The sequence below is a fragment of the Trichomycterus rosablanca genome, chromosome 7, assembly GCF_030014385.1.
Source record: "Trichomycterus rosablanca isolate fTriRos1 chromosome 7, fTriRos1.hap1, whole genome shotgun sequence".
Taxonomy (NCBI): domain Eukaryota; kingdom Metazoa; phylum Chordata; class Actinopteri; order Siluriformes; family Trichomycteridae; genus Trichomycterus; species Trichomycterus rosablanca.
In genome coordinates this window covers 33520897-33548714 of record NC_085994.1, presented here as the reverse complement: position 1 = coordinate 33548714, position 27818 = coordinate 33520897, and the positions used below count along the sequence as shown (strand labels likewise).

Here is a 27818-nt window from a genome sequence, read left to right as displayed (position 1 = left end):
GCACAGAGACGGGAAAACAGTGCCGTCACAGTGCTGATCCGCATTGCATTCGTCAAAGTGTAGGTGACAAAATGCATACGGCTGCTGCCCACGTGTCGGAGGGGGCGTGGGTTAGCTTCGTTCTCCTCAATCAGAGCGGGGATCGGCATTGGTGGAGAGAAAGCATGATTCTGGGCAGTGTGTGTATGTATGTAATAAATGTAATCTGATTAACCAATTTATGATACTGTTGACTTATTTAATATTAAAATGTGTCATTTACAAAGCATTAGAATAAGAGTTCAATATTTTTATTGCTGAATGTGTGAAAACATTGAATTCAGATTAAGCTTTAATCCAGCAGTTCATGTCTATGATAGAGTACTGTACAGTCACTGGTGTGTTATTTCTTCTTTCCGGCTTTTGGAGCTTTATCCAGGCCCTGTATGTATTTACGTGGTATTTGATATTGTTCTGCAACAGAAGAGAAGAATATAAAAAGAAATAAATGATAAAGCATGAAATAAGAGTATTTCCAGCATCTCTAGATGATTGATTTGTACCTAGTAGCAGTTTGCCGACGTGATGCACCTGGTTGCCCTGGATCTGCACCTGCTGCCGATCTTTCGCTCCAGGGACATCATGGAGGATGGCGCTAGCCTGGACGAGGTGCTGCAGGGCGTCTGCCACTAATGCTGGCTCTATACCAAAAATCTCCAGGTTTTTTACTAGTGTCACCTAGACACACAGACAGATTCAAGACAAATACACTCTATTAGAGCTACAATACACAGGTGAGCCAAAACAGGTCCAACCATGTAATATGCTGTTAAAATAGCTCAATTGAATATAAATGATGAACACATGCTTGGACTTAACATGGACTTTCAATAGTGGACAGGAGCTAGCATGGCTACTTTGACTGGCCTGTGACTCTGCAGCCCTCATCACCAGTATTACAATGATCTGCAATTTGACCCACAGTAGCCCTTTTATTGGTATGTACCAGATGCCACAGGGTTCATATCTTCTAGGATTGACGAGTCTTGGCTACCCTCAACCTGTCAGCAGTCTGTGGCTTGTCCCTCCTTGGACCTCTCTCAGTGTGTACTCGCCACCGCTGCTTGTAAGCATCCCATGCTGTTCCAGATAAACTGCAACCCAGTCGTCTGGCCCTTTCCAGGTTATCAGACAAAAAATTGTGCCTAAATATCGGCTGGTGCTGCAGAGATCTGACTTTAAGTCCCAGCGGGTGCCACACACCGGACAACTGGTTGTGTCAGAGGATGGGAAGGCCAGATGGGAGAATTCATCTCTGGCTGGTTGAGGTGAGGAATATATAGGGCATAGCTCCATTATGTTTTAGGACTCAACTCAAAGCTGATGCTTGTCCTTCCCAAATTATAATTATTTATGTATACATTTTAAATCAACCTAATGAATTACACGGTCACCTTTTTGTTGGAGCCTCTGGATACTACAGTGATGTCGATGGGCTCCACCTGGCCTTTTCGGACCACCAGAGGCTGACCTGGGAATTGGAGCTGATGGCACGCCTGCATCTTGCTCAAAGTCCTGCAAACATAATACAGCAATTCAACATTATTAACTATAAACTGCTTGTTAAAAAATCTAGACACATGGAATGGAGAGTTAGGGTCTAAAACCAACATATAAATCATTGTTGTCAGTAAAAATAGCATTTCATTGAGAGTGGAGCTGCAGATTTCACATATTAGCACCACAGATGTGAGTGTTGTGCCAAAATCTGAACTGTTACCCCCTTAGTGTGCATGAGTCAGTTCACCACAGCATGTTTCCTACAAGAGGTGTTACACTATATTCTGCACCTCTACCATCAGATGCATCCCCTTCCAGGAGGGGAATTCACTGGAAAACAATTATGCTTGGAATAGTTCTAATAGGACGGCGGAATCGACTTAACAGCACCTAATACTTAATAATAATAATAATAATAATAATAATAATAATAACATAAATGTAAAAGCATACCAATTTTTTGTACTGTAACAACTAAAAAGAATAGGTTACAATTTTGTTAGACATAATAAGTTAAGCCTAAAGGAGTTTGTGCTTTAATGAAGTTACTACTGAATTTAAACCAACTGAATGGAGATTTACCTGCTGAAGAGATCGTCCCATTTCAACACTTCCACCTCCTGGTATTCAGATTTCTCCAGTAAGCAGTCACATAGTACTGGGTTAATGATTACATAACTAACAAGCACAGAAATAGTAGAGGTAATAAGGTACAAATAAAATAAGGCAGGGAAAGATATATTAGGGTACATTAGGATGTATTAATTTCTACTACTGATACCAAGCAGTCGTCCATATTTGAAGGCAAAGGTTGAGTTTAAATGCAAGGATGTTCCCAGAAACCCTGATTAAAAATGTCTTTGTAGTCACTCAAAAACCAAAAGCTGTTCTACTTATCTGGATCAATTTTACCAATAATTCTGAAGCCAAGTATACATTTTATAATCAGAATATCTAACACAAGTGCAGATATTTCGAGAGTGAGAACATGCTCCTGACATTTCCTCACTGTACTCGTACCTTTTGTTGGTTTCATGGACGAGCTCGTTTATTTTCACATAGTCTGTGATGATGGTCCTCACCTCGCTAGCCTGTAGTACTGCACCTTTTCTTGAACAGAACAGTCACACAGTCAGTAAAAACACACCACAAGGCTCAAGATTAAGTAAACTTGTCAGGTTTGGTTATTCTTTCATTTTAGAAAAAAACCTATAACATTGACCCAACAATTTTAAGATCTGGGTTTGATTGTTGTTTTGTAGCTTTTTGTTTATTTACTCCGCCTTTTTCTCCCAGTATAGTCATTGCAAATTTCGCTTTGCATATGCACGCACCACACTCAGTGTGAGTGGCAGACAAAGAATGTGTGAAGCCATGGCCGCTTCTATTTACCAGACATTTCTAGAAAAAGGGTAAGATGCTATGCTTTATTTATACCCCCACCATTCATGCTGGCACATTAATCAGACAGCAGGTATCCCTGTTGGGCAGCAAGGGGCCGATACTTCACCGGCCTTTCCTGCCTCAGACACAGCCTGCAGTGTGTGTGCAGAGCACCCAACCAGGCATCGCTGCGATTTGAACCCAGACTGAACCACCCAAGCACCCAACAAATAAATGACTTTTATTTCGGCATGACCTAATGTGACTTAAAGTGACATTCAGACTAACACTTACTTTTTCTGTGCATCCTGGAAAAGTGGCTCAAGGCGTGCAGTTACCCCATAAAGAGGGGTGATTTCAGGGGGCTGATAGGATAGCTCAGAGCCCTCGCTCTCTTTTACACTCTCCTCTGGGGACTCCCAGTCGTCTGGGACACGGAAGGAACGCAACCTGTCAAAAAGTCAGTTGGTCATTAGAGAAAGCTGATTTTCCATAAATACACCCACATATACACATATATACTGATGAGCCAAAACATTTGAACCACTCCCAAAAATGTTCATATTTTGGAACAATATTGAACGTCATGGCCAGGGATATTTTATAGTGTTATTGGGAGTGCTTTGATAAGGGCCAAATCAAGATAACCAACAGCAAGAGGAGATGACCCACCAGCAGCGCTTAGAAGAGGGACAAGCTGCAAACCGCTAAAAGATTGTTGGTGGAGGGACAAGACTCATCAATGCCAGAGGACATGAAGGCTGTGGTGTCTGGTACAGACCAACAGAGGGGCTCATAAAGTTCAAATTGCACACTGAACTTTGCTCAAACCAGTGGTTTAGGTTTTTTTTTAAGACCCCAGTTATTCATTTAGAAGTTTTAAATTACTTGAGTCCAAAAAACTAAAGGAAATTAAGGAGTGTAAGGGGTTAAAATTATGTTCTGGGCAATGTTTTGGTGGTTCAGGCTTGGTAATGAGGTAAATGCGTCTCAAAAACCTTATTATTGAATGAACTGTTATCTGACTAATGTGTTGTAGGTGTTTTGCGTAACTCAACCTACTCCGAGTTTTTCCAGTCCACCTCTACAATGCTGTCCACGCCTTTACTCAGCTCCTTTACCCGAACCAGACTGTGTTCCTTCTGCATGCACTGCAGGAATTTCGAAAGCTGAAGACAGAAAGACAGTCAGAGTTAAAAATAGTAGAAATAAATGCATTAAAACCAAAGTCCTCATCTTTTTAGCCCCTATCTCAGTCTAAAACTCTGTAAGAGAGAGCAGAAGGGAAACATACCTTTTTATAGCTGGATTTTTTAACATCAAGATGTTTTCCATTAGGACTGCAAAAAATAATAAAAATAATATAACAAAAATTACAACCATGGTGTTTTGTACAATTATAAAGTTGGGTGTTTAATTATACTTTATGTGTGTTTAATGTGTACTTGCAGTTAAACATGGTTGACACTGTTAACAGTCAAGCAAGCTTTACGTCATCTTAAGATTAGAGCCATAGAAGTAAGAAGCTCCTGAGGGAGATCGACCCTTGACTAAAGTCATTGCTAATCACATAAACAAAGGAAAAGCAGGAGCAGAGGCTTCATTCTTATACAGTACCCTCTAAGCCCATAGTGCTGTATGACCCAGGCAACACAAACAATGCATCAAAACAAAACACAAAATGAAATATAATTAATTAATGAAATTGGTGGCAATCTGGTCCCACTGTGGATTACAAGGTGTAACGTAAAGCCTCCACAAGGGGGTGTTCGTGTACAAGTTCATTTTGTAGTTATGTGTCAGTTAAAATGTGTTTATTTAATTATTATTATGTTCTCTGCGACCCATTATTTTGGCCTGCGACCCATAGGTTTTAACACCATGTTTAACACACGTGTCATTTAATGGCAAAAATAGGTATTATGTTTCTGTCTGTTTATCATAGGGTTAGTAGAGGGTGCATTTCATCTAACCCTGTTTATTTAGGAACAGGAGTCACCAACATGGCTCAGTTATTCATATATTCATATATATATATATATATATATATATATATATATATATATACACACAGTGTATCACAAAAGTGAATACACCCCTCACATTTCTGCAAATATTTCATTATATCTTTTCATGGGACAACACTATAGACATGAAACTTGGATATAACTTAGAGTAGTCAGTGTACAACTTGTATAGCAGTGTAGATTTACTGTCTTCTGAAAATAACTCAACACACAGCCATTCATGTCTAAATAGCTGGCAACATAAATGAGTACACCCCACAGTGAACATGTCCAAATTGTGCCCAAATGTGTCGTTGTCCCTCCCTGGTGTCATGCGTCAAGGTCCCAGGTGTAAATGGGGAGCAGGGCTGTTAAATTTGGTGTTTTGGGTACAATTCTCTCATACTGGCCACTGGATATTTAACATGGCACCTCATGGCAAAGAACTCTCTGAGGATGTGAGAAATAGAATTGTTGCTCTCCACAAAGATGGCCTGGGCTATAAGAAGATTGCTAACACCCTGAAACTGAGCTACAGCATGGTGGCCAAGGTCATACAGCGGTTTTCCAGGACAGGTTCCACTCGGAACAGGCTTCGCCAGGGTCGACCAAAGAAGTTGAGTCCACGTGTTCGGCGTCATATCCAGAGGTTGGCTTTAAAAAATAGACACATGAGTGCTGCCAGCATTGCTGCAGAGGTTGAAGACATGGGAGGTCAGCCTGTCAGTGCTCAGACCATACGCCGCACACTGCATCAACTCGGTCTGCATGGTCGTCATCCCAGAAGGAAGCTGACGCACAAGAAAGCCCGCAAACAGTTTGCTGAAGACAAGCAGTCCAGGAACATGGATTACTGGAATGCCCTGTGGTCTGACGAGACCAAGATAAACTTGTTTGGCTCAGATGGTGTCCAGCATGTGTGGCGGCGCCCTGGTGAGAAGTACCAAGACAACTGCATCTTGCCTACAGTCAAGCATGGTGGTGGTAGCATCATGGTCTTGGGCTGCATGAGTGTTGCTGGCACTGGGGAGCTGCAGTTCATTGAGGGAAACATGAATTCCAACATGTACTGTGACATTCTGAAACAGAGCATGATCCCCTCCCTTCGAAAACTGGGCCTCATGGCAGTTTTCCAACAGGATAACGACCCCAAACACAACCTCCAAGATGACAACTGCCTTGCTGAGGAAGCTGAAGGTAAAGGTGATGGACTAAACCCAATTAAGCACCTGTGGCGCATCCTCAAGTGGAAGGTGGAGGAGTTCAAGGTGTCTAACATCCACCAGCTCCATGATGTCATCAAGGAGGAGTGGAAGAGGATTCCAGTAGCAACCTGTGCAGCTCTGGTGAATTCCATGCCCAGGAGGGTTAAGGCAGTGCTGGATAATAATGGTGGTCACACAAAATATTGACACTTTGGGCACAATTTGGACATGTTCACTGTGGGGTGTACTCACTTATGTTGCCAGCCATTTAGACATTAATGGCTGTGTGTTGAGTTATTTTCAGAAGACAGTAAATCTACACTGCTATACAAGTTGTACACTGACTACTCTAAGTTATATCCAAGTTTCATGTCTATAGTGTTGTCCCATGAAAAGGTATAATGAAATATTTGCAGAAATGTGAGGGGTGTACTCACTTTTGTGATACACTGTATATATACTGTATATACTATATATATGTAAACACATCTCAAGCATCAACATGAGTACATTACGCAAGTATTAAAAAAAATAAAGTGAAATTTCAATTTCATTACCAGCAGGAGATCATGTGCTTGCGCAAAAAGGTGCCAGTCGGCAGGGGAAGCTCAGACTTCTTGACTTTACATTTCAGAGCATGGAGGAAGCACTGAAACATCAGGGAATCCATCTGCTCTGTAAATACATTAAATAACAGCATTAACAACTATACATAAAATATAATTAAACCTCAAACTAGTTCTTTTATAACAGGCACCTTGTATTCAAATGTTTATAGATTGGACCTAGAACGTGTATTGTGGCGTGTCCATAAGTTAAAAAAAGAACCATCATTACCACAATTACTACAATCAATTATATGAAATAAATTATATGCTTCTGACTTTGCGCCAACTGTTCTTGGAAGGTCTTCTGTTCCAGCATGACTGTGCAAGGTCCATAAAAACATGGTTTAATGAGTCTGGTGTAAAACCTGACCTCAATCACATAAACCCTTGTGTAGTCTTAACATTGTAAACCCCTATTTTCCTAAAGATCATAAATGACCTGTCTTCACTTAATCCATTCCATTTTTCCTAATCTTCCTCCCAATCTAGTCATATCCAATCACCCTATTGCATTACGCTTCCTCTCTACTGATGCTGATCTCCACCCTGGTTGAGGAGAGCGAGACTGACACGCCCCCTCCGCCACGTGTGCAGTAGCCGACTGCATCATTTCACCTGCACAAGCAGATCAGCTTTGTGTACCAGAAAGCCACACCCTGATCGACGCATTGTCCCTCGACTATGTGCAGGTGGCATCAATCAGCCAGCTGAATCATGGATGTTCCAAACGTCAGCTCTGGTGCGCTAGTGTATTTTATCGCTGCACCACCTGAGCGCCTAAATTAAGGTCACTCTAGAAAAAGTTGAAATAAGATTGAGAGTATCCTATCTGCTGATAATCATGTTGATGGGTAATTTCGGACCCTTACGACAACCTAAAGGTTAAACACCTTCAGAAATTTAAAGAGTATTCATGTATTCAAGCCAGAGCTTTAGTGTCCCCACAATGTGCACAATTTCCCAGAGACACACTACAAAATCTTCCCAAAAAATTAGTAGTTAGCCGCTCAGGTGGCGCAGCGGTAAAATACGCTAGCACACCAGAGCTGGGATTTCGAATACATCGCATCGAATCTCAGCTCTGTCATGCGGCTGGGCTGGGCGGCTACATGAACAAAGTTTGGCTGTTGTTCATACAGGGTAGGGAGCCGGATAGGAACCTCATACCTGGTGCAATTATGACCTTTGCTGGCTGATTGATGGTGTCTGAACAGAATAGAGGAATAATGCTGATCAGGGTGTGGCTCTCGGTGAACAATGCTGATTCGCATATGAACTCGCCTCGTGCAGGTGAAAAGATGCAGTCGGCTACTGGTCGGAGGGTGTGTGAGTCTGTTCGCTCTCCACAATCGGGGCAGAGGTCAGCACCAGTAGAGAGGGTGCATAATGCAATTGGGTAAAAATTGGACACGCTAAAAATTTTGGGGAAAAAAGGGAGAAAATGCATCGTCGTTGTTTTAGCTCCAATAGGATCACTTTATAAGGAACACCTATACATTCATTTAATTATGCATCCAGACAGTCATGTGGCAGAACTGCATTGTATCTGCACAATGCAAAGACACGAGTCAAGAGCTTTAGTTAGTGCTCCATACTAAAGTACTAAAGCATAATTAGGAAAAATGGGATCTGAGTGACTGGCTAATTGGAGAAACTTCCGGTCCTGTGGAGGACAAAAAAACATCCATTAAGTGATTGTCTGTTGGCAAAAGGTGTTGGCCAAAATGGTTTGAGTTCACAGGAAGGCTACAAAAGCAGTCCAGATCGAGTTGGCAGTAGGCACAGCCATTATTTCCCTCCAAATTTTTCTCTAAATCTAGACAATTCCAAATCCTTCCTGCCTGATCCATACATGACTAAGCAGTTGTACACATGATCCTAATACACTGGTTATTGAGTGTAGGGCAAAGCCAGAAGATGCTAGATGTGCCTGCCTTGTGGTGATCTGGTGTCTTGCTCTCCCTCCTCCTCATCTTCAAGACTTAAATCTTGTAAACTCTGACAAGATGATTTTACAGCAGACGTTTCAGAATTCTGCTCTTTCCTCTCCTCATCATCATCTTTTAGCTCTTCGTTTTGTCCTCCTTCTTCACTACATTCTTCTCCCTCCGGCTCTGCGTCTGTTTCTGCCTGCAGTGCAGTATCAGTGACGGGTATGACAGGAGGAGCGCTCTTATCTCCGAAAGCCCTACGATTCCAAGCAAAGGATCAGAGTCAAATCATATGTGGGTTTGTATAAAGCACATAATCTGTAGCACACCTGGGTAATCGAACACATTACAGTCAAAAGTATGTGGACACCTGACCATAAGCTTGTTGGACATCCTATTTAAAAACCACAGGCATTATTCAGAGTCCGTTCCCCTATTGCGGATTTAACTTAAGTGACATTGACTTTTCTATACATAATAATCTGAAGGTGTGTTCACATAATTTTGGCCCTATAGAGTAAATAATTATTATTACACTGGGAAAAAAAAGTATGCGAGTGAACAGTCATGCAGGGATTTTTGATCAGGACCAAACTTCAGGACACGCTAGGAGAGAAAACAGTTTGGTATATCCTAGTGTAGAATGTGGTGTAATGTGGAAGATGCTTACCACAGCTGGTCCATGTACGTGTGCAGTACATTGACTCCTTTGCCCTTCATCCCACCACTCCTCATCTCACTGCTTGACATGGCAGCTGTACCCACAGCAACTGGAGCCCTGTGGCACCAAGTATGTGGAGTCAAAAAATCAAATGTAACTTTCTAAACACTTTTAAAATACGGCACTATACGCATGGGAATGTGTGCTTGTTTAATGTGAGGTCATGTGTGTGTGTTTGTCCAGCACATCCCACAGATGCTTGATTAGATTAAGATGTGGGTAATTTGGAGGCCTCAAACCATTCCTGAACCATTATTGCTTAGTGGCAGGGTGCATTATCCTGCTGAAACAGGCCACAGCCATCAGGAATTACTGTTACCATGAAAGGGTGTACATGGTCTGCAACAATGATTAGGTAGGTGGTTCGTGTCAAAGTAACATCCACATGGATGACAGGAGCCAAGGTTTCCCAGCAGATTTCCTGCCTCCGCCGGCTTGCCTTTTTCCCATAGTGCATCCTGGTGCCATGTGTTCCCCAGGTAAGCGACGCACATGCACCCGGCCATCCACGTGATGTAAAAGAAAACGTGATATATCAGACAAGGCCACCTTCTTCCATCACTCCGTGGTCCAGTTCCGATACTCACATGCCCATTTTTGGCGCTTTTGGTGGTGGACAGGGGTCAGCACGGGCACCCTGACCTGTATTCTGACACCTTTCTATCAGAACCAGCATTAACTTCCTCAGCAATTTGAGCTACAGTAGCTCGTCTGTTGGATCGGACCACATGGGCCTTCGCTCCTTACGTGCATCAATGAGCCTTGACCGCCCATGACCCCGTCGCCAGTTTACCACTGTTCCTTCCTTGGACTACTTTTGATAGATACTGACCACTGCAGACCGGGAACACCCCACGAGAGCTGCTATTTTGGAGATGCTCTGACCCAGTCGTCTAGCATCATAATTTGGCCCTCGTCAAACTCGCTCAAATCCTTACGCTTGCTCATTTTTTCTGCTTCTGACATCAACTTTGTTTGTTTGTTTGTTTATTTATTAGGATTTTAACATCATGTTTTACACTTCGGTTACATTCATGACAGGAACGATAGTCATTACACAAGGTTCTTCAGTTCACAAGGTTATATCGAACACAGTCTTGGACAATTTAGTATCTCCAATTCACCTCACTTGCATGTCTTTGGACTGTGGGAGGAAACCGGAGCACCCGGAGTAAACCCACACAGACACAGGGAGAACATGCAAACTCCACACAGAAAGGACCCGGACCGCCTCACCTGGGGATCGAACCCAGGACCTCCTTGCTGTGAGGCGACAGTGCTACCCACTTAGCCAACGTGCCACCCCGACATCAACTTTGAGGATAAAATGTTCACATGCTGCCTAATATATCCCACCCACTAACAGGTGCCGTGATAAAGAGATAATCAGTGTTATTCACTTCACTTCATAATGTTATGCCTGGTCGATGTATCTATATATGGATCTTGCTTGTGCACAAAAAAGCAGGACAATGTCTTCCCAAGCTGTTGTCTTAAAGTTAAATGCATATGTTCATATTGTTGATTTTATACTCCTGTAAGCAATGTCCAAATGTCCCGATAATAAGGAAGGTGCATGATCATACAAGACTGGCATTACCGGCTGGACACTAGGTTAACAGCACAGCAGTCCCCTTGAGTTACATCTGGAAGTCCAGTAGAGGACACCACTACTCCAGGCAGCATCAGATCTGCAAAATGCAAAGATGTTAAATACACACAGACATGTTCATAAATCTACGTATTTACATAAATCATCCTCAGAAAGACTCACCTGCACCGCCAATTAATTTCTCAACTACCGGAGGCCATGTGGTAAATGCTGGTAACAGATCGGGAAATCGCCACAGCGTGTACACTGGTGTAGACACAAGAATCAAATCAGCACATACACACTTGGTTACCTGTCTAACAATCACTACATCAAACTGTAAGGCTGTACGGGTTGTCTTTATTTCCATCTTAAATGCTATTTCCCAGTTTTAAAATAGTGTTTAGGCTGCACCAATAAAAGAGAAAAAAGTATGTAGACACCTCACCATTAGCTAGTTTGACATCACATTCCAAAACAACGAGTATTATTACATTATTACAAGTTAACCCAACAAAATATTTCCTGAAAATGTTGGTGTCCATTTACTTTATACTATATTCGTGAGGTCAGACACTGATGCTGTACGAGAATGCCTGGCAGTTAAATGACTTGTACTATACCTGTAGGGTAGAGCTGTTTCTCCAGCTGAAAGAACACCGGATTCTTATGGAGCACATACACAGTGACGGCGTCCCCTTTGTGAGCGTAGACTTTTACCACGTTTAGTTCATCTTTGTTCGGTATGAGCTCGTTAAGGGTGTCTGTGGACAGGGACGGGAAGGCAGCAGAGACATCTGCTTTTAGCTTCCTCCTGTGGATGGATGACAAAATACTGCATTAAATAAAGGCTTTACTGTAATAATAGCTGATAATAGATGTGTTATACAAACAGTTATCAATGATAACTATAATGAGTTGAGTTTAATTTATAGGTTTCTAAGTGTGCTCGGGTAGCGCAGGGGTAAATTATGCTAGCCCACTACCACTCGGATTCAGGGTTCAAGCAATCAGCAGTACTATCAGCCGGTGGGGCATCTACATGACGACATGGTTGGCTATGTCTGAGGGGACGAATGGCATTATGTCTGGGGTGTGTTTCTGCATTGTGCCCAGTGATTCCAACAACCCTGACCATGATAAAGTGGAAATAAAGTGTATATTTTAAAATATATCTATTAAGGTGTGGTTGTGCCAGCTGATGCAGTTAGGACAAACAAGCACCACTTTAGTTTTTGTTATTTAATATACTTCCAGAGCAATCCAATTCAGCCTTACACACAATGTCTTTTTACTTCGTCCCTATAAACGTCATATCTACTGCAAAAGGTGTATCAAATCTAGGGCTGGGCGATATGGATCAAAAATAATATCTCGATATTTTTTCGCTGAACGGCGATAAACGATAAAAAGAAGATAAATAAATAAATGACGATGTCGGGCGATCATCCAGTATAAACTAACATGACCACGTACATCATCCAGTACAGAAATCACTCCCCATAATGTTTGTTTTTTACAGATATATGCACATCACATACAGTGTATCACAAAAATGAGTACACCCCTCACATTTCTGCAAATATTTTATTATATCTTTTCATGGGACAACAATATAGAAATAAAACTTGGATATAACTTAGAGTAGTCAGTGTACAACTTGTATAGCAGTGTAGATTTACTGTCTTCTGAAAATAACTCAACACACAGCCATTAATGTCTAAATGGCTGGCAACATAAGTGAGTACATCCCACAGTGAACATGTCCAAATTGTGCCCAAAGTGTCAATATTTTGTGTGACCACCATTATTATCCAGCACTGCCTTAACCCTCCTGGGCATGGAATTCACCAAAGCTGCACAGGTTGCTACTGGAATCCTCTTCCACTCCTCCATGATGACATCACGGAGCTGGTGGATGTTAGACACCTTGAACTCCTCCACCTTCCACTTGAGGAAGGGAGGGGATCATGCTCTGTTTCAGAATGTCACAGTACATGTTGGAATTCATGTTTCCCTCAATGAACTGCAGCTCCCCAGTGCCAGCAACACTCATGCAGCCCAAGACCATGATGACCCCCCGAACGTTCCCCCAATGTTTCCCCCCGAACGTTCCCCCAACGTTCCCCCACGAACGAAATCAAACCCAGGACCTTCTTGCTGTGAGGCGACAGTGCTACCCACCGAACCACAATGCCGCCATGTTTTGTAAAATAATAATTATAATAATTATAATGCAACAAGCAGATAAATCCACATGTACAAAAAACAGCAATTGTATGTGGTTTTAAAGTTCAATAGTTCCGTCATTCATGATATAATTAAAAATAATGTATTTTAAAAAACTTCAAAATAAAAAAGGCGGCTTTTTCTAAATGAGTTTGTACACCTACCTTGTATTGGTAAGCCTTAAATCTCATAAAAATCAATTGTCAGCTGCTAAAAATGAATTTAAATAGCATTTAACTAGACTGTGTTAATCGAACAATGACTTCTTTGTTGGTTATCAGTTGATCATTACTACTGTATCACTGCTGAAAATGATAAGTCCATGCAATGTATTGAATAATGTGTGTGTTATTAGTTTAAGCAGAAAATAGGAGTGGGCGATATGGCCCTAAAATAATATCACGATATTTCAGGTTATTTTTGCAATAACGATATTTTTGGCGATATAACAAAACACTGAAAAATATTTTATTTCGAGAAAACACTATTGCAAAGAAAAATAATGTTCAGTTTTTATTTAGAATTAATATAAGTTAACACTTCGTAAAACAATGTAAGACGTATGTAAGAATTACACACACTTTTCTGTATTTTGTCTTTCCAGTAAAAATAATGTAACATAATGTAATGGCGGAGCCAGACAATTTCCATAGGGGTGGCCTGCTCACACAGGGGTCGCACAGAAACGTGTGGTCACTCACTCACACTACGTGTGGTCACACTATTTACCTATACAGGCAGTGAGTGCCATGTAGAATTACATCACGAAGACCCGCATACTACTAAGCTTTTTTTCTCTTCATTTTCCCTGACAAGTAAAAAAAAATATATATATATAGCAACCTTAACATTATGAGGAAGAATTTCAAAGATTTTCCTTAGCAATACTTTATCATTTGGCTGCCAACTTGTGTGTAATGATGACACTCAATTGAACCCCAGAACATGCTAGCGTGAATGCATGGAAAACTCATTTTTCTTTTAACAATATGATACAGACTGACCAACACTATTAAGCCAAATCAGCATTGAAAATTGACTTTACTTTTAATAGCCTTCTTCAATGCTGGAGCTTTTTAAAACGGAATATTTTCTTTAAAATAGAAGTGTTATTTAACTGCTATTAAATTGTTTCCCAACAAAATCCACCCAATCTGGCAACACTGGAACGCGCGGAGCCCGGTGGCGCCTTTACTCGTAGCGCACCACAATTACTACTAAGTACAGTAGTAGTAGTACTAAGTAGCAGTAGTACTAAGTACAGTAGCAGTAGTACTAAGTACAGTAGTAGTAGTACTAAGTAGCAGTAGTACTAAGTACAGTAGCAGTAGTACTAAGTAGCAGTAGTACTAAGTACAGTAGCAGTAGTACTAAGTACAGTAGTACTAAGTACAGTAGCAGTAGTACGAAGTACAGTAGCAGTAGTACTAAGTACAGTAGCAGTAGTACTAAGTAGCAGTAGTACTAAGTACAGTAGCAGTAGTACTAAGTACAGTAGTACTAAGTACAGTAGCAGTAGTACTAAGTACAGTAGTAGTAGTACTAAGTAGCAGTAGTACTAAGTACAGTAGCACTAAGTAGCAGTAGTACTAAGTACAGTAGCAGTAGTACTAAGTACAGTAGTACTAAGTACAGTAGCAGTAGTACTAAGTACAGTAGCAGTAGTACTAAGTACAGTAGTAGTAGTACTAAGTAGCAGTAGTACTAAGTACAGTAGCAGTAGTACTAAGTACAGTAGTACTAAGTACAGTAGCAGTAGTACTAAGTACAGTAGCAGTAGTACTAAGTACAGTAGTAGTAGTACTAAGTAGCAGTAGTACTAAGTACAGTAGCAGTAGTACTAAGTACAGTAGTAGTAGTACTAAGTAGCAGTAGTACTAAGTAGCAGTAGTACTAAGTACAGTAGCAGTAGTACTAAGTAGCAGTAGTACTAAGTACAGTAGCAGTAGTACTAAGTACAGTAGTAGTAGTACTAAGTAGCAGTAGTACTAAGTACAGTAGTAGTAGTACTAAGTAGCAGTAGTACTAAGTAGCAGTAGTACTAAGTACAGTAGCAGTAGTACTAAGTACAGTAGCAGTAGTACTAAGTAGCAGTAGTACTAAGTACAGTAGCAGTAGTACTAAGTAGCAGTAGCACTAAGTACAGTAGCAGTAGTACTAAGTAGCAGTAGTACTAAGTACAGTAGTATTAGTAATAAGTAGCAGTAGTACTAAGTAGCAGTAGTATTAGCACTAAGTAGCAGTAGTACTAAGTAGCAGTAGTATTAGCACTAAGTAGCAGTAGTACTAAGTAGCAGTAGTATTAGTACTAAGTAGCAGTAGTACTAAGTAGCAGTAGTACTAAGTAGCAGTAGTATTAGTACTAAGTAGCAGTAGTACTAAGTAGCAGTAGTATTAGTACTAAGTAGTAGTTCATGGCACAGAGCCATAACATCAACCCTATCTTGATTGTGGACCAAGTCTTCTTATTCAAAGTGTATTGGCACAAATTCCCACAGACACGTCTACATCAAGTATCTAAGTATCTAGTATCTGGCATCTAAGATGGCCAAATACACAATGATTATTATGGTTTCAGAAAGGGATTTCCAGCATGCTCATAGTTAATGTGCTTTTTATTTATATTTACAAATATAAAGTCAAAAATTGCACGTGTAAATGTAAAGTAGATCTATGCACTGTAAATAAAATTAATAAAATAACATAGTGAATGAATACACTGTTTCTATCCGGTACATTAAATTAATCCTGTTTAAGAATGACATTTAAAAGAACCCGAACTCCGAAGCTATAAAATAATCATTTTATAACATTTTATACACCTGATTTATGTGCAATAGCGATTCGTCTAAATATAAAAGTGTAAATAAAGCAGTTTAACATGCAAACTACTGCTTTACCAGATCAGTAACAACACAGTAATAAGCTTAAGGCTGAACCATAATGACCAAATTTCAAATAGCACTGTATTAGATAAGTAGAACACTAGCTAGTTAATAAAGGCGATTAGTTTATACCCTCTGTAGTGCACCAGTACAGTCAATGAGGGGCGAAATAGAATTAAACCATTTACTAGCTTTAGCTCAAAGCTATTTACCCTACCTGTCAGATCCCTTGATAACAGTATTGGACTTCACTCGAAACGCTTTCGTGAACATATCCCGCTTGTATGTTAAATATGACAGTTTGAAAAATAACTAGTTAAAACTGCGATATTATAAATTATTAATAATAACGCACTTCAATGGCAACTTCATTTAAAACATGCTGTATTTCATTTAAGAGCAGTACTGAGCCTGCCCTGAAACCGCTAGCGGGCTACAATACAAACTCCGGCTAGAAACAACTACCGCATCAACAAGGACCTTTTTATGCACTGAGAGAATAGTTCATTTTAATCAAGGTCGCGGCTGGTCCGCCACCTGGAAAAACTGTATGTAAAAAAGTAGTCACGGTGAAAGTGAATACGCATGTTGAATTTCTCAGGGACAACGATATTAAACAACTAAAACACGTAAATGGAACAAACTACGGACATTGTAAACACCCTAAACATTTTGTCAACCCAATCTGTTTAAAAAACTGCGTGTTAAGTTCATGGAACTAGTAATTGTGCTGTCAAAAATAGTTATTCACTTTTTTTTGTTATCAAGGGATCTGACAGGTAGGATAAATAGCTTTGAGCTAAAGCTAGTAAATAGTTTAATTCTATTTGGCCCCTCATTGACTGTACTGGTGCACTACACAGGGTGTAAACTAATTGCTTTTATTTACTATCTAGTGCTCTACTTCTCTAATACAGTGCTATTTGAGATTTGGTCATTATGTGTTCCTACTGAAAAGGTAAAACAGTAGTTTGCATGTTAAACTTGAAATTTTCACAACCTCAACAAAACTCCACACTTCACCTCTTTGTCATACATCCTATTCCCAGACATGTACTCTTTTTACTATTAAAATGTGTCTTTATTAACTGCCTAAATGTGGTATTTGTGTGGTTGACATGTATTTTCTTCCATATGCATACAATATGACAATACAATTATATTTCTCTGTAGGTCCCGCCTTCTCGCTCATCATGATTAGTAGATTATGTACGCTCCCTACATGCAGCAATTGGTCGAACTGTTTTTCAATCATAACCCTTAGCACAGCTTAAATAATGTCTAAACATAAATTTACAATCACTATTCAATTACAATAAGTTCTAAATTAAATTTAATTCTGAGCTGTGGAAAACTGCACAGAAAGGAATCACTTGTCTGGCGAGTCACCTAGATGATTCTGTGTATAGAATACACATTAAAACATGCCTACTTAACTTGGAAAAGATTTGATCTTTAGAAAGGTATACATATACACATTAGAAAGACTACAAAATGTCTTGTGTAATAGAGTCATTTTAAAATATTTCATAAAGTTGATCTGCCAAGAACAGTCCCAAGGATGAAATTTGTGGTGGATAAATACTTTTTTGTTTGACTTTTTTACTTTAAGTTAATACTTAGCTAATAAATACATACTTATTGTTTATATTTATGAGTACAAAGTCAAAAGACATTACGTGTAATTTAAAGTTGATTATCCACTGAAAGTATACTTAATAACCAAGGTGGCGCAGCGGGATATTCCACTAGCACACCAGCCGAGATTCTGAACTCCACGGTTCGAAACTCGGCATTGCCACTGGTCGGCTGGGCGCCATCTAGCAGGCTTAATCAGCAATTCCAGCAGCAGACACGTTTCTGCTAGGGTGTGATGACCAGACTATGTGGGTGGGGTCTTCAAACGCTGTGTGAGATTTGCCAGATTGGCCTGTGCAGGGTGCATAGGTGAAAAAGGGTTCCGCTAAGGGCTGCACGTGGGTCGGAGGAGGCGCAAGCAGCAATATACCCACCTCGACTGCAATCAGGGATCACCCAGCAGCGGAAGACTATGCTAAATTGAGAGAAAATTTAATAAAAAAATAACCAAAATTGTTGAATATTTTTCCCTCATTGTTCAGGCAAAATTTGACATTTGACAAAGCACTTGTAACTGAGATGTTGGAATTTGTTGTATGAAGAATAATTATTTTACTTATACAGCACAAATTTCATTTACAGTAAGTTTCCTGTTTTTTCTACAAACATTTCACTAGTGGGTGGAGCATAGGGTTATCGAATGGAAGGTTGTGAGTTCAGCCACTGTTGGACCCTTGAGCAAAGCCCTTAACCCTCTCGGCTCCAGGGTCGCCATACAGTGGCTGACCCTGTGCTCTGACCCCAGCTTACAAACAAGCTGGGATATGTGGAAGAATTATATATGACAAATAAAGGTGTTCCATCCGCCCAAGATTTGTATTTTTTCACTTTTTAGATCAGAGGCATTAAAATATATTTAGGTAAAAAATAAGTACATAAATAAACTACAAGGCAACACTGTATACAGAATTTACTCCCACTGTGAGTATCTGTTGTCACATTTAGTTGTTGTTTAATTTTAAATAACTTTTTAACAGCACTGAACAAAATTTCTAATAAGACCAGGATTCCTACCAACCCCCGATTGGCCAACGCCCTATAATGGCAGAGTATCACATTCTCTTAGCTCTGCTGTGAGTATGAGGTAAATACAGTAATGAAGAGAAAAAGAGTAACCAGTAGATGGTATACCAGAGAGCTACTATTGAGCAGCGTAGTGGTTGTTAAGACTGGTCTTGGACTTGAAACCTGTATTAAGACCACTGTGGCCTAATATTAGTCTGGGCCAGAACTCCTTCCACCTACTCAATCTAACAGTGTCTTTTATGTACTAATACGAAAGCTTGGCATGAAGAAAATCACTTCATTAAAATTCATAAGTTTAACATCACAGACAATTCACTTCACGTGCATGTCTTTGGACTGTGGGAGGAAACTGGCACTCCTGGAGGGGAGAACATACAAACTCCATACAGAAAGGACCCAAACCGCTCCACCTGTGAATCGAACCCAGGACTTTCTACCTGTGAGGCGACAGTGCTACCCACCGAGCCACTGAGCCATCTGCTTGCAATTGGCATTTTAATTTATCCCAAATAATAAGATATTTCAACATATTTTCCAACATACAAGGGATTTTCAAAAAGTTTCCACACTTTTTAAACTCTATTTATTAAGAATTTCAAAAACAAATGACATCACTTTTCTACATAGTCGCCTTCCGATGCATTTTTCCCAGCGTCGTACCAACTTATTAATCCCATCAGCAAAAAAGTGTTTTTGGTTGGGCGCGTAGCCACTGATGCACCGCTGCTTTCACATCATCACATGAAAATCTTCATCCCCTTAAAGCTTCTTTGAACTTCCAAAAAGGTGGAAATCAGAAGGTGCTAAATCTGGACTATAAGTGTCTCTCAGACACGATCAATTACTACTCCTCCCGCCCTCACCGTTTCCAACGGAAATATAAAAGTGCGGAAACTTTTTGAAGATTCTTCGTATTTTCTAAATCTACCAATGTTTGCTAATATATCTTATGACATTTCACCTTCTTTAGACAAGTTTTTAATCTGGATTTATACATTTCTGTGTTTGGAGCACAACCAAGTTCTTCTGGCAGTCTTCAGAAGCAAATAGAGTGCTGAGTGCAGTTGTATTGGACAGAAAGTGGCAGCTGGAGAACCCCTGTAGCAGGTCATAATATGTAGACAAGCTGTAGCCTAGTGGTTAAGGTACAAGACTAGTAATCTGAAGGTTGCTGGTTCAAGCCCCACCACTGAGCAAGGCCCGTAACCCTCAGTTGCTCAGACTGTATACTGTAATGTAAGTTGCTTTGGATAAAGGCGTCCGCTAAATGCCGAAAATGTTCTAATTAGAGATGGGACGATCGATCGGCTATGAATCGGTATCGGCCGATTTTTCATCAAAATATGCTATCGGCGATCGGCGATATTTCCTAAAAGTAGCCGATCCGATCGTGTGATATATAAAGATCACGTTAAGTTAACAGCTCAGTGGATTGATCCAGACTTTGAGCTACGAAGCACCAACCATTACATCACCATTCATCAACAATCGTACAGAAACCATCGTGAAAGCTCTTACGATGTAATTTTGCTGATTGTAATATTTACTTTAAAAAGATAATTCAACCCGGTCACATCTGAGTCGATTCTATCAGCACGTTATATAAACTCCTGGTTCACTTTGGTAAATCGTAAGCGGTTCTTACTTGTGATGTAGATGAGAACAGAAAACGTTACAGAGCCAATCAGAGGCAAAAGTTTATTCATTACCAAATTCGTTAGTTCAGGATCATCTGCTGAACTTTTAGAAAACTTTTAGCTCCTTAGACGGAACGAGTCTGACGGTCGGTTACAGATCTGTGGTAATAGCATTTTAATTAAGCTTTTTAATTAAGCTTTTTAATGTAAGAGTCACACAAAATGTTCTGTAGTAGTTGGTGTTTATTTAAAACCACGACATTTAATTAATAACAGTAAACACGGAGAGATAACCGAGAAGAGAAACTTACACTTCACATAAAAACGAATCAACTCCTGAATCAATGAATCACTTATAGCGATACTGTGAACAAAGCGTATCTTCTAAAGGCACACACACGCGCGCGCGCGCTGCTCCAGTTTATCTTTACTGTGAGGCTCTTTTGAAGTTTATTTACTGCTAATCCAAACCCATCCCCCCCCCCCCCGGATCGGAATCGGCTATCGGCCGATGTCCCTGAAAGGAGATCGGAGATCGGAATCGGTGCCAAAAACCCCGATCGGTCCATCTCTAGTTCTAATATACTGTACATTGACGAGGCTTTTACTTAAATATCCAATCTGATTTAACATTCAGAAATGTCTTTGGCAGTAAACCATGCAAACCATTTCCCTAACGTCATTAGAAACAGCATGGATGTTTATAACACCTATATGAACATAAACACATACTAGTTTGTAATTGCCAAATAATGTTCCCCTGCTGAGAGAGCTTCCTTTACCGTGCTGTCTGTGATTCATTACAGTAAAAGTGTGTTGCACCTAAACCAACCTAAAGACAGCAATTTTCATTCCAGAACATGAGAATGTAGATAATGAGATGGTGTAGACCAGGGCAATTGAGTTTGTTCAGACTGGGGAACAGATTATGAAAAATGCTACCAGGTTAGGGGCCATGATTACAGTGTTTGCTCATGAATTGTCTGATGCTTTGTATCAGAGCTTAGTAAAATGCCAGTGTCAGGAGGTTTTTTTTTATTCTTCCACAAATTATTTACAGACAGCAGCCATAATGTCATTTTAATACCTGGATTAGAATTTTTTTCCTTGCTCTAATTAACACCCGTCAGATCGGCATTGTCATAAACTATTAAATAGAAATGCAAAACAGACATTTAGGGGATTGCCACAGTCCGAACAGAATTGTGTACATTAGGCAGGCAATAAACCAACATAAAGACTGCAGCAGTTCATTAATGATCTTCATTAATACAGTATAACCCTTTTTTCTTGAAGTTTGCTGGATCGAGACCAAATCAAAACCTCACGCTTCTATGAACATAACAGCAATGTCAGGCATGTCCATGCCAACATACGTCTGCCCTGAATTCCTCATAAACACGTGCACGTGTGCTGAGCTAATGATAAGGCATGTTTCTCAGTCCTGACAGAGTGAACAGGATGGTTGTTAGAGAGCAGATGTATTGCCTACAGACATACTATTGTTCATACTAACATAGCTTCCAGATACACAAACTGATTATTTTGTACAGCATAAAAAATGTGTAAAAATGCTTTCGACTACAGTGTGTTGATGGGAAGCATATAATGAATGGTATGAGGGGTACAAGGGTGCATTTGTGTTCCCAAGAATGCTCTTGTATGAGCACTGTGTATTAGATATGTAGTGTTGTGCCTGATAGTCCAAGTTTGAATATTTGCAGATACAAAATCTACTACTAATATTTTTTTTCCCATAGATGTTGTATGGAATTATGATCAGGGCTCTGTGCAGGCCAGTCATGTTCCTCTTCCACCAAACCATTTCTGGATGGACTTTGTCACTCACACATGGAGCCTTTGTGTGCTCCAGTGTGCCTATGTGCCACACCCCTCTCTCACTGGGAGCACATGCTGTCTCCTGCCACACCCTCTCTCACGATTGGTTCTCCTGGACTAATTAGGTCCAGCTGCTCCTGATTTAAGGAGGCAGCTTCTCCTCAGACTTTGGGAACTATTTTGGCTCGGTATGGCTTTATAGCTCCGTTCCTAGCTTTAGTTATTAGCCTTAGTTATTAGCCTTAGTTAGCTGTGTTTAGTTTTGCCTTGTTTTGTTCTGTCTTGTCCTTTGTTATTAATAAATCCTTGGTTTCTTTACAAATCTGCGTGTGTGTCCGCCCCTTCTGTCTCGTCCTTAGCTCCCGCCTGACAGTCACTGTCTGAGTCACTGTCATGCCAAAATATAACATGCGGTTGCCATAAAGCTGGAAGCACACTATGGGTCAGTCTGAAAACCTAGTAATCTCTCTACATAGAACGCATTTTACGTCATTCTACACCCTTCAAAGAAGGTGGCTGTCTTAATTCTTAGATACATTAAAATGCTGCCTACCGAGGTGCCTTATTTGGAATCAACTATCTGACTGAATAACAAGGGAGCATCTGATGCTTCCTTAGCATTGAAAGCAATCCCAGCATTCAGTGCGGCACAACTTTTCTCACACATATTACAAATACGGTGGACAAATGTAGACCAACGAACAAGTTCTTTTTAAATGTAAATAAATTCTCATTCATTTTGAATTTGTATAAAGGTGTACAAGTGTCATTCATTTGCAAATTTGGGCTTGTCAGTGACAATTTAAAGTTTAGGGTATTTGGGCTGTGCCGCCTCAGCTCACTGGTTTGAATGGCGTAGTAGTGAATTGAAGTAGTGCGTCTAAATAATCTGCCTTATAAGTCTTGCATTCTGTCAGAATTGCTCAGCAAGCACTACACCTCACTATGGGGTTTCTACTGATGGGATCAAGTAAAAAGTACGAAATAAATTCGCCGCTCAGGTGGCACGACAGTAAAAACACACGCTGGCACCAGAGCTGGGATCTTGAATACATCGTACCGAGTCTCAGCTCTGCCTGCCGGCTGGGCGGCCACGTGAACAACGATTGGCCTGTTGTTCAGATAGGGGGTGGGATATTAAGAGCCGGATAGAATCTCTCTCATAACTAATGCAATTATGACCTCTGCTGGCTGATTGATGGCACCTGCACAGAGATGGGAAAAGAGTGCTGTCAGGGTGTGTCTCTTCGTACACAGGGCTGATCCACAGTGCATTTGTCAAAGTGTAGGTGACAAGATGCATACGGCTGCTGCCCATGTGTCGGAGGGGGCATTAGTGGAGAGGAAGCATGACACAATCGGGCAATTGGACGTGCTAAAAGGGAGAAAATGGATATAAAAACACTCCAAATAAGTCAGCTGATACGATTGCGCAATACAATAAAGAAACTTTTATTTGTAGGTGACAACTGTTTCTTAATTTGTTGTTATTACTGTTTAGGGCTAAATGCTATATGGAAAGCAATAAGATTATCTGGACATAAAGGCATCTGTTAGTTGTCTTGTTAAAGAGTAGCTGTATATGTATTAAAATTCAAGAACATAGTTGCATGGTTATTAATGCATTTGTCTACCCCATACACATGGTGCCACCAACTGCTTAAAATACCCCCAAGCCCCCCCCCACCACACTCCCCGAAAGTCAAAACTTTCAGTTTAAAGAACTATGATTGTAGTTCTAACAATTATGAATAGACAGAATAAAACAGTGCATAGTGCATGTGTGTGAGTGTGTGCAAGTGTGTGTGCGAGAGAGAGTCTAATAACATCTTTGCTGGTGTACAGGAGGAAGTGTGCATTTTTTACCCCCATACACCCCCCCCCCCCCCCCCCCCACACACACACACAGACAAACACACCTCCTTCTTGTATTCATCCTTCCCCCTTCTACCTCCCTATGTCATTACTAAACCTGTCCCTGTTTTACACACTCAGAGAGGGCCGAGAAGAGAGGGAACGAGAAAGTGTTACTATCATTAGTAAGTAAATCTATTTTAATTAAAAGTGTATTATTATTATTTAATCTGTTTCTTATATAACAAAAATAATCTTCAGCTGCCCAGCTATGATCAGTCTGTGGTCATTATAGTTGTAGATTTCTGTTTTTTTTCCATCACTGTATCTTTTTCCTCTCTATTCAGTCAAGATGTGGATTGTACTGTTGCTGTGGGCGGGGCTCGTTCACCTGTCTGTCACTCACACCGACTCCCTCACCTGGCTGAATTACCTGCGCAGTCGAGCCTACAGACACAGCTACGACAGAAGCCAGGACAGCTACTACTCCTCCCTTCAGGCAGAATCTGCAGATCTGGACTGCCCGCTTGAGTGCGAGTGCCCCGCTGCCTATCCGTACGCCATGTACTGCCACAACCGAAACCTCCAACATGTGCCCTTTGTGCCCACCCGGATGAAGTACGTATACCTGCAGAACAACAGGATCACGGGGATTATGGACGGGGTGTTCGACAACGCTACAGAGCTGGTGTGGATCATCCTGCACATGAACCAGCTCAGGACAGACAGAATAAGCAGCAAGGTCAGCAAAGTACTCACTGTTTAGTGGAAATGTACTACTGATATTACTAGGGTCCTACTAAATTCATGAGAAAATGTGCTTAATTTCACGGGGTTTTAAAGAAAAGTGCCACATTTCACAGCAGTCATTAAATAACACTCATAAATTGAATGATAGAATATATGGAAGCTACAATTCACACCCCATCCCCCTTAGCAGTTGAATGTAAACCTAGAACATCCAGCGATGGTGCGAGGCTTCATGTTCGGGGAATTCTCGTCCGTGTTTCGACACCCCTTCCTGCGTCCACAGAATTGGCTGGAAGTTTTCCAAACTTAGCTACCCGGGTCGTGTTTTAGCTGCTTTAGACATTGACATCTTGGATGTTTTGACTGCTAACCGATTGCTAACTGAATTGCCGTAGGATTGCTAGAACCACCTCATAGTTCAAATTAACCAGTAAATGTGAGGCTAAATTGCTAAACACAAATCCTAAAGTTTGAGTTTTACAGCAAACTGCATGTTACACAGGAAACGGCTCATTTTATGGTCCGTGATGCGATTTTCATGGACGTTAATTAGGTAGGGCCTTAGTTATTACAAATACTGTTATTACTAAGTACTAGCTAATGGTGTTGTGGAATTTATATAAAGATGACCATAAATTATAAAATGTGTATAATTGTAATTCCCTAGATTTCTAAATTGTTAATAAACGTGGTCTGGCTCGTCTAAACACATTCTGGTAAAATTAATACGATACAATTGTACAATAATATTTAAATTTATGACAGTCCACACCTAAAAAAATCATGTAGAACGCTTAGGTGGCACAGCGGTAAAACACACTAGCACATCTCAAACTCGTCGTTTCAAATCTCAGCTCTGCTACCGGCAGGCTGGGCGCCTAAGCAAACAATAATTGAATCGTTCGCAGGGAGGGTGCCGGAATGGACTCCTCATAACTGATGCAATTACGACCTTTGCTGGTTGTTTGATGGCGCCTGCACAGAGACATGGGAAAATGTGATCAGGGTGTGTGTCTCTGTACACAAACCTGATCCACATATGAACTCGCCTCGGACCCACCACACCACTTACTATGACAAATAAAATAATAAAGGTTTGTGTCATTAACCTTAGGTCACCGTGTTACTATATTCTGTTCAATCCTCAAACAGGTCTTCTCCAAGCTGTCTAAACTGGAGCACCTGTTCCTTCAGTACAACAAACTAGACCAAATTCCTGAAGGACTACCTCCATCCCTTCAAGACCTGCGCTTGAACCACAACACCATCACATCCGTTCCAGCAAGTTCCTTGCATGGACTGAGCCATCTGAAGTCACTGCGTCTCCACCATAACAACATCAAGGATCTTGATGCCGCTCTGAAGCCTCTGTCCTCGCTAAATATCCTGTATTTGAGTGGAAACCAGCTAACGAAGATCCCTGATTACCTTCCATTCACACTGAGCCAGCTGTATCTGGAGCACAACCAGATCTCCTCCATCCCCTCGAGCTTACTAAAAGGGCGACCTGAGCTGCGATTTGTGAGGCTATCGCATAATAATCTGGCAGACGCTGGAATCCCAGCCAATACTTTTAATGTAAGTACGCTGTTGGAGCTGGACCTGTCCCATAACAAGCTCGAGAGGATCCCAGCAATCAGCACCAGTCTGCAGAATCTCTATCTGCAGGGCAACCACATAAAAGGTATTAAAACATGCAACATAGTAATACTAATAATTACAAATACTAATAATTATCAAAGGCTGACGATACCTAGTATACAAGTCGGCCATTTGTACTGTGTATAAAAAATTTTATACCTAGTGTTAGCTGACAGCAAAATCCCCATCAATAAAGCAGCAAAGATACAATTAGATATCAATCAGGTATGAAAATGTACAAATTTATCCTACATTTATGCCATAAAATGTTTTGAAACACTTGTTAGAAAAATGACAAACTATAAACATAAGCACTTGAAGTTTAAATAGTGCTCGTCTTATTATTAGCAATACTAATGAAACTGAATTCTATAATCAATTAAGACAAAAATAGAGCTTTTCTGGCAACAACTCAAGGTGATTTTTGTGTCCAAATGCTATCAGTTGGCCAGGCATGTTTGGCTATGTCTAAGGGTGGGAATCCCTCAGATGAACTGGCTATTTTGGGTAGGGTAATCCTGTCTCGCACCCAGAGTTAAAGGGTCAAACCAGACCCACCCAAGATCCAAGCCCTGACTAGGACAAAACAGTTTTTACAGTATTGTGTCTTCTCTCCTTCAGAGTTCTCCATCAGCAGTTTCTGCCGAACTGTGGACGTGACAAACTACTCAAACCTGCACGTTCTTCGCCTGGAAGCGAACAACATCAGCGCCCGTGACGTTCCTCCAGAAGCTCTGCTCTGCCTGCGCAAGGCCACACACATCAACCTTTAACTATCAAAACAATAACGTTATGCCAACTAGAATGGATAGCAATAATTTAGCCTTTTATTTTGCTGTATATGAGAGGGAGATGTATAAATATACAATTAGGAGACCACTGGTCTTACCATTTATAGGTGTTTTATAAAATAAAATGTATATTTTATTTTATAAACTATTGACAACTGATCATAAAATAATGCAGTGATTTGGACCTCAATTAATGCAAAGAAAACAAGTTGCTGTTCATTTTTGAAAGTATCCAATATTAAGGTTTGAACTCAGAAATCAATATTTGCTTGATTTACCCAGATTGTCAAACCCAGCTTTCATGTGTTTTGGTATGCTTCACATTGCCATTGGGTGATTTTCTGCCACACCTGTTGCAAGACGATAAAGTGTCTTGATCTGGTGCTCTTTCAACCAGCTGGAGGAACCAATTTTTAATTTTTCCTGTATAACCATGGACATGGCTTGAGTCATTGGTTCATCACAAAAATAAATCTACCCAATGTTAGCCTTGCTTAAGCACCCCCATATCACAACTGATCAACTATTGCCATTCTTTTATTGA

The 27818-nt window shown here is 40.6% G+C and overlaps 2 protein-coding genes across 2 annotated transcripts; one reads left to right on the top strand and one right to left on the bottom strand.

Annotated features, from left to right (window-relative positions):
• Positions 1 to 274: 274 nt before the first annotated feature.
• On the bottom strand, positions 275 to 16384 carry eif2d (eukaryotic translation initiation factor 2D). The gene is made up of 15 exons (XM_062998597.1): positions 16316 to 16384; positions 11608 to 11798; positions 11168 to 11251; positions 10994 to 11084; positions 9343 to 9450; positions 8676 to 8929; positions 6691 to 6808; positions 4217 to 4262; positions 3985 to 4091; positions 3217 to 3372; positions 2560 to 2649; positions 2122 to 2217; positions 1434 to 1554; positions 543 to 717; positions 275 to 453 (listed from the first exon to the last, which is right to left on the bottom strand). The coding sequence occupies exons 1-15, from the start codon at positions 16369 to 16371 to the stop codon at positions 383 to 385; spliced, it is 1764 nt and encodes a 587-aa protein (XP_062854667.1). The 5' UTR covers positions 16372 to 16384; the 3' UTR covers positions 275 to 382.
• An 8060-nt stretch (positions 16385 to 24444) lies between these two features.
• On the top strand, positions 24445 to 27332 carry fmodb (fibromodulin b). Its single transcript, XM_062998596.1, has 3 exons — positions 24445 to 24834; positions 25995 to 26526; positions 27105 to 27332. The coding sequence occupies exons 1-3, from the start codon at positions 24445 to 24447 to the stop codon at positions 27254 to 27256; spliced, it is 1074 nt and encodes a 357-aa protein (XP_062854666.1). The 3' UTR covers positions 27257 to 27332.
• Positions 27333 to 27818: the final 486 nt, after the last annotated feature.